General features: G+C 34.2%; 1 protein-coding gene across 3 annotated transcripts; it reads left to right on the top strand.

Annotated features, from left to right (window-relative positions):
• Positions 1-3,921: 3,921 nt before the first annotated feature.
• LOC116026150 (cyclin-J18) lies at positions 3,922-11,130 on the top strand. 3 transcript variants are annotated; one of them, XM_031267609.1, is made up of 9 exons: positions 3,922-4,101; positions 4,190-4,266; positions 6,978-7,071; positions 7,187-7,285; positions 7,372-7,389; positions 7,597-7,667; positions 7,828-7,954; positions 8,053-8,087; positions 10,748-11,130. In XM_031267609.1, the coding sequence occupies exons 1-9, from the start codon at positions 4,039-4,041 to the stop codon at positions 10,818-10,820; spliced, it is 657 nt and encodes a 218-aa protein (XP_031123469.1). In that variant the 5' UTR covers positions 3,922-4,038; the 3' UTR covers positions 10,821-11,130. The 3 variants fall into 3 exon arrangements, with proteins under 3 accessions (XP_031123469.1, XP_031123467.1, XP_031123468.1); XM_031267607.1 differs by having other exon boundaries at positions 8,053-8,113; XM_031267608.1 differs by lacking the exon at positions 7,372-7,389 and having other exon boundaries at positions 8,053-8,113.
• The last annotated feature ends 490 nt before the right edge of the window (positions 11,131-11,620 follow it).

Here is an 11,620-nt window from a genome sequence, read left to right as displayed (position 1 = left end):
ATCAAAATTCAAAGATTTATATATAAGTATATTCATAATAGGATATAATTGTCACAAAATATAAATATTTGACATTAAATTGTCAAAATTTAAAGATTTGAATATAATTATGACGAGTGGTAAAAATTTAAAAATGTTGAATTATACCTAACACATTTTTTAATCCCACATTAGATTTTATTGCCTAAATGATAAATTAATAATCTTTATTTATTAAATATAGCTACAACTACAACTATTTTTTTAAAGATAGAGCAAATTGCCATTTTAGTCCGCTGACTATAGGGGGCATGTTAATTTCAGTCCACGACTTTCAAAACTGTTAATCTCATACCATGACTATTTAATTTTTATCAATTTCGGTCACTCCGGCCAAATTACTGCCCAAATTCGCCGGAAAATCCTAAACCCTAAAATAATGAGGGGTATTTTAGTAATTTCACATGTTTGTTCTTCTTCTTCGGCGATGTTCCAGTTTCCTCCGTCCACCAAATAAATATTCCCATCGTCACCGATTCTCAGAACTCCCCATCCGGTGGCGTTCATGAGAGGCGTGCTTCTGTTAGCGACCCAAACGACGGTCTTCTCTTTGGTGTCCTTGTATCATATCCCGACGTACCATCGGCCGGAGTTTTCAGGAGTGAAGAAGCCCAACTCAAAAAGCGCATTGGAGGAGACTGAGGTTTGGTCTCCGGCGAGAGGGTGGGTAGGGGTGATGGAGTCGAGTACCAGAGGTGCGGGGAGAGTTGGGAGGATGAGAATCTAGAAAATTAGGAAACAATAAATAGGAGCAGAGCTGCCAGTAACAATGGCGGTGCCCACCGATGCTGCTCATTCTTGAATTAAAGAATGGATTATGGATACACCTACTCCCCTATTTAAGGTTTTGCATTTTGTAGGACTTTTGCCACTTAGGCAATATTCATGTTTGAGAAAGGGGAAGAAAACAGCGTGGCTAATAAAAAAAATTAAAAATAAATAAAAGCCCTGCTTGTAGCTCGCCGAAAAAAATGGAACCTCGCCGGAAAAAAGTGAAACATCGCCGGAGAAGAAGAACAGACATGTGAAAATACTAAAATACCCCTCATTATTTTAGGGTTTAGGATTTTCCGGCGAATTTGACCGGTAATTTGGCCACAGTGACCGAAATTGATAAAAATTAAATAGTCATGGTATGAAATTAACAATTTTGAAAGTCATGGACTGAAATTAACAGGACCCCTATAGTCAGTGGACTAAAATGACAATTTGCTCTTAAAGATATATACAGTACTATATCGCCAAACCTAATAAATACATCATATTTTCCAAATTAAATAAATTTGAAAATAAAATACCTAATAACATCAGCTAATTTAGTTATGTAATATATAAAATAAGCCAAAACTTTAATTAATATATAATAAATCCCAGACTCATCAACAAAGTACGTACTTACAAAGCGAAATAGGCACCAAGGTGGACTTATTTTTTTTTTTAATTTACAAAAAATTTCAATCACTATTTGAATGTGCTCTAATGAAGTCTGTCTTGTAATCTTAGCCGATAAATGACCATAATGAAGTAAATTAGCTTAGATTGCACATAGCTAACTAACCGGTTCAAACTTCAAAAAAATAAGATTAATAAACAACTTACACGTGAAGTTGAACTTGAATTATTGTAGTAACTAAGTTAATTTGGTAGGTTGGAGCCCAAGTTGCATCTATTATTCTTTGTTTGGAGGCTTGTTGAAAGTGTAGCTGACATCTCTACAGTGTTTTATGTCATGTATTGATCCAAACAAACAAGCCACTGTACATGTTGTTTTCAGCCACCATTTCATATTATGTTGTCAATCCATTGTTTATTGCATGATTTGCAAGCTTTGGCCCAATCTCCAACCACTATAGATAATCCAAACCCTCTACTTATGCCATTACCAAATATATAATTAATAATGACAATAATAAACTATCATGCTTCAAAAATTGCCCATTTGTTCAATTTGCCACACCTGAATGGCTGAATGTGACATCATGCTTATAATACTATAGTTTTGAAACTTGGAATTTTAAACATCCTCACGATATTTTTAGCCTACACATATATAATTAATGGTAAAAACTTGTCTGAGACATGTGAAACGGGTTGAATCTTTGATTCACGAGGTCAAAGATTCGACTTATTACTCAAAGATCCAACACATCCCACGAATTGAGACTCGTGAGACGGTTTTACACAATTATTACCCATAATTAATAGGTCACACTTGTATGAGACCGTCTCACGAATTATATTCGTGTGACGGGTCGAGTCAAAATGTAAATGTAATACTTAATTATGGTAGCAAATGTAATACTAAATCAATAATAAAATGTTTGTTTCTTATAAGGGAACACATAAAATTTTGAGGACAAATGTAATACTTTTATTTTTTATATGAAAGTATTATTTTTCATCAAAAGTATTATATTTTTTCGTATAAGTAATAAACATTTTATTCATGATTTAGTATTACATTTGCTTGTATAAGTATTACATCTTATCTTGACCCGACCCATCTAATATACAAGAATTTGTGAGACGGTCTCACACAAGTTTTTTTGCCATAATTAATAGTATGCATTAATTATTTATGTTATGGATGTCATGTGTACTTTATTAATTATGTTACTGATTCTTAATTTGTTTAATTTATAAATAAAAATTTGTAGTTATATATATATATATATATATATATATATATATATATATATAGGAAAATACTATGTGTACTCTCACAACCATTGCAAAGTTAGGTTCCACATGAGTCTACTTTGATTGCTTACTCTCACAACCATTGCAAAATTAGGTTCCACATGAGTCTACTTTAATTGCTTCACAAATAACCACTTCAACTACAAATGTTGCTGAAGAGATGCTGAGAATTTGCCAGAGATGCAGAACTCTAAGTGCAATTCAAAGATTGGCCACGTTTATAAAATTGCTAGTGATGATCAAAAGGAAACAATGATGTATGTTCTTGGCAAGTGTTTTGAACAAAATGAACTTGATGTATGTTTATCTATTTATTTATTTGTACAATGCCTATTGTCTTGGTAAATAATGGTGCTTGTAGGCAGTTTGGTAGGCTATAATTACCTAAACAATGATGTATGTTCTTTTGTACATTGGTCTTTTGTGCTGATAGGTAGTTTGGTTCACTAGAACTTGTTATTAGTGACCATCTTTTTTCCTGAACTGGCCAGTTTAAGTACATTTGGCAGATTCACTATTACTGCAATGCAAAGGCTTTTTTTTTTTTTTTTGCTCATTTGATCGTCATTTTGCATGTTTTATTTATTTATTTATTCTTTGGTTCATTAGCACTTCATTTTGCAGTTCCATTACACCACTGCTACACAATTACCTAAATGTCCATGGTCTAAATCGGTACATGTACTCCATAGTGGGGGCATGCTCTAAATCGCTTTCCAAGGTTGGCATACATCCTTACCGGAGTGACTTCGCCACACCAACATTGCACTTTTGGAACCCATTTTATTGAACTGGAGTTGTTTGAAGACATGCTCTTGCAAATCTCGTTGCCCTCTTTGTAGCAATGGGATGAATGGAAATGTCGAATTAGGAGTGAATGGATCAAGATAAAGGCTATGCTATCTAAGGTGAAATGAAGGTGGGGTGAAAGGGGGTGCGCAACTTGAGTTAAGGTAAGAAATAAGGGTGCGAAATTACCTAAATGTCCATGGTTTTAACACTAGTTAGAACCAAATCTGAAAGGAGGACAACATTGGCTAAGGTTTAAGGTTATTAGGGACTCAATTACATAAAATTGACAGTAAAGGACCACATTGCAGCTCGGGAAACAATTGAAGGATCAAAAACGCGATTTCCCTTAAAATAAAGGACTATTAGAGGTCGAAAGTGGTATTATCACAGACTTCAGGGGCTCCATACAAAAATTATACCGGCAAATCTCATTTCAATTTTCACAACTCCCTCCAGAGTGTAAGTGCAGAGTCTAGTAGGGACTAGGGAGAAGGCGAGAGAATAGAGATGATGAACGACGCATTGCTCCGTCGCCGTCGTGTGCTGGGATTTCTTATCCAGTCCGCTCACGTAAACCTTTCAAAACTTCATCTCTGCAATTTTTTTCATCCTTAATTTTGATTTTAATTCTTTGCTTTCAATTAATGTATTGGAAAAGGATCTGCATGTCTCTCCGATCGTCAAATATTCCGCGCTTTCGCTTTTCGCCGATCGGTTCTACCCCTGTCTCTCCAGGTAGAAACTTTTTTTCTTTCCTTTAGGAATGTTCTCTTACTTATTTCTTATATCTTTAGCATATTGTTTATTATGAAAAGCTGGAAAAGTATTATTCATATAGAAATTTTGTGTATGTTCAATAACTCAGCTGATTATTAAAGCATTTGTAATTTCTACTTGGTTTTTGCTGTGAATATACTGTTAATTATCATTAGTATTTAAAAAAAAATGGTTAATATAAAGTTGAAATATAGTTGGAAATAGTGAATTGTACTGGAGTGCAACGAGCAAGACAAATTACATTTGTCACGAACCTAGTCTCACCAATGCCTCACCAAGCATTTGGTGAATGTTCATAACAATTGTAAATCACATTCATCATTGAACTATTGAAGTGAAATGTTCGTTAAGCTTGTGAATTATGTTCATTGAGTGTTATATGGTTATTTGAGCCTGAGCTCATAGTATGCTGATTGATTGAGCAAGTCAGGGTTCATTGTGACTGAGGGACTTATGATGGGGGCATCATAAGTATGCTTCTAGACAAGAACTATCTATTTGGAGCGGGTAAAGAAAGGATGATCTTGAGGGAGAAACAGATATAGAAAATAGTTGTATTATACACTTCCAAGTTTTACTTTTAGTTTGCATGTGTCAAAGTGGCTTGAAGTGGGGAAAAGAAAACAAAACAAATGTGTTATTAGTATTATGGCATTTGTGTTATTATAGAACAGGAAGTTTTCCTTATAAAATCATTGGTGCTAATTAAGAAGATTCTTTATTATGCTTTTTATTGTTTTTCCATAATGATGCCTGTATAATTTATTAATAGGCCAATTCCATGCAAGTGATGCAACAATATTTTCTTGAATTTATTGAAAACACCTTGGGTTTCTCAGACTAACATTACCTTAATGGGTTCATAATACTCTAAATGAGTTTCCCGAAGTTTTATTCTTATCTGGAAGCCATGCTGTCAATTAGTATACAGTGAGTCTTTGATGCTAGTAGGAATCCTAGACTTGTCCCGTGAAATGCAGGAACAGCAATGTTTCAAAGCTTTAACACTTGAGGAGAATGGGGATGGAGACTAAACATGAGACCTTTATACGGAGTTTTATGCCATTAAACTACAAGGTCTTCAGTAGGATAATTGGCTTGGTTTAAGCCACTATGGGTTAGAAATAGGCTAAAGAAAATTGTTTAGGGGGTAATTAGTTAGATTCAAGCCACCATGTGTCAGAAATAGGCTAAAGGGAGTTATTTAGGATTAACACGTTTTTAATGACTGAAGTAGGTAATGGTGCTCTCATGACTTTTCTTAATGAACTTCTCTGTTTATATATATATTTTTTCTTCTTTTCTTCTACTTCTCCAATGGACTTGGTGGTGCTTCTGATTGACTTCCTTACAGAGATTGGGTAGTATGTGTTTGAGAGTGAGCATTTTTTATATATATAAATAAGGATTATTAGCGGTTGGTGGGATGATAAGCTTAATTTGCACCTATTTTCTAGGTACCTTATTCAGTAAGCTTTTTGTTTCCTGAAGTGCATTGCTAGTTACTTAGACACAGTAGATATAGTAAGATTAACAAAACCATAACTATAAACTGATTTATATTAGATGCAAATAAATGAACTGTGATCCAGACTTGTAATGTAATGCAAAATCGAATTCATAAAATTTGTAGGTACAACAGAACCTCTAAATAAGTGGTTGTTTATTTATTTATTTATTTTTTTTTTTTGGGAAAGAACAAGTAAAACATACTTTAAGGACAATAAATAAGAAACAATAATGGTAAAAACATTTTTCTAGAAGGTGGAAACAAAATCCTGCCATCAATAATTATTATGTTGAACAATCCTTAGCTAAAACATTTTTAGAGACAAAGAATATCTCCAAGAACCATAGTCAAAAGAATTACAGAATTTGGATATGTTTCTAGGAAACTAAGTAGATATTAGGGTGAAGAAATGTTGGAAAAAAGTTAAACCAAGATTATAGGGAAACAGAGAAGATCAACTTGTATACATGAGATCAAAAGTAAATGGTGAGAATTTGGGCTGCTATGGCATAAAAATAAATAAAGATGTAAAAACTAAATATACTATAACTTGGTGGTAGGAAGCTGTATGTTATGGAGAGGTCCTGTGGACAGCATGCAGATTCATATCTTGACCAGCAAAACAAAAGAAGGGTGAATGAAGACCTTGGTCAAAAGTTCAACTTGCTCTTGATATCAGGATAGGATATATAATTGTATGATTTACACCATATCAATTCATAGAGACCCAAGGCCCATATGTTCAGAAGTTGCTGAATTTACTATGAGTTAGGATGATAGTTAAGAAATCAGGAAGGTGTATTAGTAACCCAGTTGAATGTCCTTGTCTGGGTTACAGAGGTTTATTGGAGAGACTAGATTGTTTGTCAATTGTCATTAGTATTAGACTGTTAGTACTGTTGACCATACTTAAAGCAAAAGAAAGTTGAAACTGTGGGTAGTGGGCTGCATATGACTAATCGAGTTTTTTGTTGGTGAATTATCATCTTGTGTATATGTGATGCTTTACCAAGTGGTAACCCAATAGTAGAAGAAAAAAGAAATGGAGTAGCTGCTAGTAGGTTTGAATGTGTGATTAAATTATTATGAATGTTGATTGTTTAATTTTCAGTATAACGGTATAATAACTAATAAGAGATTTTAACTTCCTGACATTCAGAAAGGGCATGGACAAAGAAAACTGGCTTTTAGATCCCATGAGAGAAAGCAACTTGCAGTTATTTGCTCTTGCTTCTGTATGGATCTCTTGCAAAGTAAGCTACCACATATCAAATATTTGTTTTTTCTTCATTTTCTGCATGTTTTCCTATTCTCTTTAATTTCTATTTTCTTTTTAAAGTAACCATGGAATTTCATCTTCCTTTTCAGATACACATGTCTCCTCCCCTATCTGTCAAGTGTTTAAAGTCTTTAGGAGACAAGAGTATTACAGAGCAGCATTTTACAACAAGGGACTTTTTGGAAGCTGTAAGCTATCTATTTTCTATAATGTTAGAAGGGTGTGTGCCACTGCTTTTCTAATTGTCCTGGTGGTTTAATAAGATACTCTGCAGGAATTATTGCTAATGCAGGTAACTATCATGTTATTTAGTACTATTATGATTCTTTATTAGTTTGTGTTTCATTCTCTTTCTCTCTCTTGACATTTTCTTCATGTTGTGGGAGACGAAAGTGGTGGGGGTTTGGGGAGTAGGCCAAGTTGTGATTGGTTCTCTCTTCTGCATGACACATTGACACCTCTTCTATATACTCAGTCTATATGTTTCTTTTTTCACAAGGTACTGAAATTTGAGATTGGCGTGTCAAACATTGCTTATAGATTCCTGGAGGATCTTGTTATTCAATTGAAGTGAGTGTTTTGCCAAAATTGGAGTTGACAATTATTCCTGACTCCTTGAGTTTTATTTTTGTTTATAAAAAAAATTGTGATTATTTTGCTATCTTTTAGTTATCAACTGTATTACCTTTTCTTTGTGATTACTCCTCTCCCTTTCTTTCTGTTATTTTAGGGATGTTGCACGGGTTGGTGAACATATGAATTTTGAAGCTTGCATGGATATCATGGACCTACTTTATGAAAAGGAGGAGTTTTTGGATCTTTTCAATACTTCTAGTTGTTTAGCTGCATCTATATTGGCACGGTTCTTCTATTTTTAATTGATTCAGAACATACTGATCCAGCATTTTTTTTTTGTTGTGAATATACCATCTTGAGTCTACCATTGCTTGTGCAGGTTGCCACGTATGTTATTACAGTTCCTGTACAAAGGTGGGAATTCCCTGTTCTCCCTTGGGGTAAGATTGTGAGACTACATATTTATTGATCCCTTTTTTTTGCCTGGTTTATTTTAAATACATGATGTCATTAATTAAATTGAAAAGATATGTTTTCCACAAATTCTATTTCTCATTCTGTTGTTAAGTTAGGGTGTAGTTTAGATGGTTCTTTTGATATTTGCAGTTACTTTCTCTCTCTCTCTCTCTCTCTCTCTCTTTTTTAATTATTATTTATTTATTTATTTATTTATTTGCATTTTCTTTCACGCTCTCTTTCAATAAAAGAATTAAGTGCATGTCTCAGGTGCCTGTTTCCTACCCCTGGTTCAATGTAGGATCAGCTGTATTTGATGCACCCATACACTGTTTTCTTATTGTAGTAATAACATACTTGATTCTGAACATGCTATATATGCAATTGCTTGGTTATGTGCTTTATTTGAAAAAAAGAAAGTTGTTTATTTTATCACACTTCTAGATTCTTTCCCTGCCTTAATTTGTGCCTTTGGGCCTATAGGTTTCCTGAACTTTGCCCTTGTCTTAGTTCAGCCCAGAAACCAAATGATCAAACTTTTTGTTTTAGCTTAATTTTTTCCAGTGTCCTCTATATATGGATTCTCTATCAAATTAATGCAAATTTGTGAATTGTGATCTTAATTTACACATTGTCCATTCAGTTTTTTAGGTCATATAGGGTTGGGTTTTGTGATTACAAAGGTGTACCTAGTTCAACATTCAACGGCCCCCTCTCCTCTGCCTAACTCATTTTTTAAAGATTCATTCTCTTTATCCTTACCCTTCCACTGTATTATTATATAGATCCAATCTAAATGTATTCACTTTTCAGACCAAATCATTAAGCCATATTTGGCTTTAGAGAAATCTGTATATTCATCATCTTGAAAAGACAGTATGCATTTATACTAAATTATTATTACCTAAGATAAAGGTCTCCTGGATTTTACATCTCCTAGAGTCCCAGTCTTGTTTTGTTTTAATTGCCTGAAAATATTGTTTAGGCTCCAAGCCTCTAGGTAATTAGTGCAATAGAGGGGGTTCCATTGATTTGCAATCAACCAGCAGTACAGTCCTTAGATATCTGCTTTCATTGATTGTGTCTGCAAAGCATAAAATAGTGTCTGGCTTTCTCAAACTGATGCACATGAACCTTGTTGTGGCATTTAATAACCTGAAAGTTTCAGAATTGCTTGACCAATCCTTGTATAGACATGACGATGCACACCTTTATCTTGCTTTCGAGGTCTAGTACTCATGTTCTGTTCCAGCTTTAAAAATGAAGCCAGTGCTGAACCTTCAGAATTTATTGTTTCCATTCAAAAGTTCAGTGTATTTATTGCCAAAGGAACAATAGGAAAGATCTTCTCACTCTCTATTCAATCTGACTTGGTCAAACATAGCTTTCAACCTAGTGTAGAGACTGAGGTGGGTGGCCTTGGGTCAAATATCTCCGCACCGTCCACATTCCTATTTTCTCTAGGGTGTTTCTTCTTTCTTATACTGCTGGTTGCCATAAAAGTATAATGCCTTGCTGGCTTGCTGTATTTGTCCTTATCAGAAAGGGACTTAATGAACTATTATTATTAAAACTAGTGACTTATATGATTCTCGATAATTATATGAGAGTAGTATATCTGATATGGTAGGTTTAGAGTGCCCACTTCGACCCACCACTTGCAACATTTAGTTTTCCCCTTTGTCTGTGGCAATTGATATTACTGGGGCCTTAATCTCCAACTACTATTCAATGTAGTATTAATTTTTCGTCACTATCCTCGTGCTGTTTTTCCCTCTGTAACACTCTCCAGAATTACTCCGAATTGTACGTTCATTCCTGTTCTGGTAATCAACGATACTGCCTTTTAGTTTGGGTGAAAAGTGGCAGACTGGCAGGTGAGCTGGTGGACAATGTCCAAAGGTTTTGTCATTTCAGGACATTGAAGACTTGTTCTGCTTTCCATAATACAGACAAAAAATATATGCTTGTCTGTTTATTTCTACTGTATTATGAATTATATTTTGTTCATGCTTATTTATTTATATATTTAGATTAATAACACTAATTTTAATTCAAATAATATTTAACTTTATTATAGTTTTAGTAATTGCTTAATCTATATATGTTAATTGATTGTAATATATTATGCTGATCACTTGACCAATATTGATAGTATCAGGTATAATTATATGTATTACTTTTGTTATATCGGTTACTATCGACATTAGTGTTAATAATATCAGTTACAATTATCATTGTACGGGTGACGAGGAAAATCTGCAAGTCGTAGCTACTATTAGAGGGTGTGTACTGGATAAACTCCGCCTTGTGATCTATGCGGCAAAGGATCACAAGGAAGTAAACCAACCTAGGTTGACTATAATTTGATCAGCTCAAACCAAGAAGGCTGATAGACCACTCTCATTGAAAGTTGAACTTGTAACTTTGTGGTTACAAAGTCAATAACTTGATTAAGTTGGTTGGGGTTGACAAGGTTGTAGGGTTGTACCCATATTGGTATGCTAGGGGGATCAATGAGCCTGTCCTATGATGTATTTTCTCTCTCTATATATATATATATTTGGTGTATGTATTAGTCCTCGTTGATACATGATTTCTTGTTTTTAATTATGCAGTTGTGTTGGTTACCTCATGCAAGGAGCAGGATATTGTGGGAAGGGTCAGAATCATTCTGAGGCATGTGTTTGAGCCTTGAACCGCACCAACTACTTTCATTTGAGGGGGGGTTTAGAGGTATGTCTGTGGGAAGTGGATGCAGAATGATGCCTTGTCGTTAGGACGACAACATTAGCCAATGGGATGGAAGAGGCAGCAGAAATGGTTCCATGACTGACGGCTGGGATTGTGGATGACTTAATTGCACATTGCACTTTGGCTTAGAAAATTCTTTGTTCACGGACTCTCAGAATTTGAGAGCTTGGCATTTATGACATGTTGCTATTGCAAATTGGGACAGATTTATGATATTTTAGGTCCACCAGGACCACATCAGCAGGTATATACGGAGTGTACGTGTGTGTATATATACAAATCATCAAATGAGAACACATCCTCTCGTGAGAATCTGCGAACCAATATGAATGCACACAATTGTATATATAAATGCACATAAACTATTTCAGGATAGATTTGTGCGCATTGTGCATTGAAATATGAGATTGTGTGCATTTATATACAAGTTTGCAAATTCTCACCGAACGAGGGATTTTTATTAGAATATCACCTTATATATATATATATATATATATATATATATAGTTGGTAGCCATCAAAGCGACTGCATTCTACTCTCTTGTCCGTGACAATATATGCTGTATGTGTGAATTGGATTTTAATGTTATGCTACATTTGTGTTGTTTACGATTAACTTTTATCAATAAAGTACAAAATTTTTTAATCAAAATTATCAGGAATTTTCATTGTTTAAATGATATTTATGAATTATTGAAATAATTTAAAGTTAAAATAAACATCAATATGTGTGACTT

The sequence above is a fragment of the Ipomoea triloba genome, chromosome 7, assembly GCF_003576645.1.
Source record: "Ipomoea triloba cultivar NCNSP0323 chromosome 7, ASM357664v1".
Lineage (NCBI taxonomy): Eukaryota > Viridiplantae > Streptophyta > Magnoliopsida > Solanales > Convolvulaceae > Ipomoea > Ipomoea triloba.
This window is presented reverse-complemented; position numbering and strand designations above follow the sequence as displayed.

Excerpts from the sequence above, each read along its gene's own strand:
- LOC116026150 (XM_031267607.1), top strand. The coding sequence starts at position 4,039 with ATGATGAACGACGCATTGCTCCGTCGCCGTCGTGTGCTGGGATTTCTT. Across the intron at positions 4,102-4,189 it reads TTCTTATCCAGTCCGCTCAC|GATCTGCATGTCTCTCCGAT; the intron begins GTAAACCTTTCA and ends GTATTGGAAAAG. Across the intron at positions 7,668-7,827 it reads GATCTTGTTATTCAATTGAA|GGATGTTGCACGGGTTGGTG; the intron begins GTGAGTGTTTTG and ends CTGTTATTTTAG.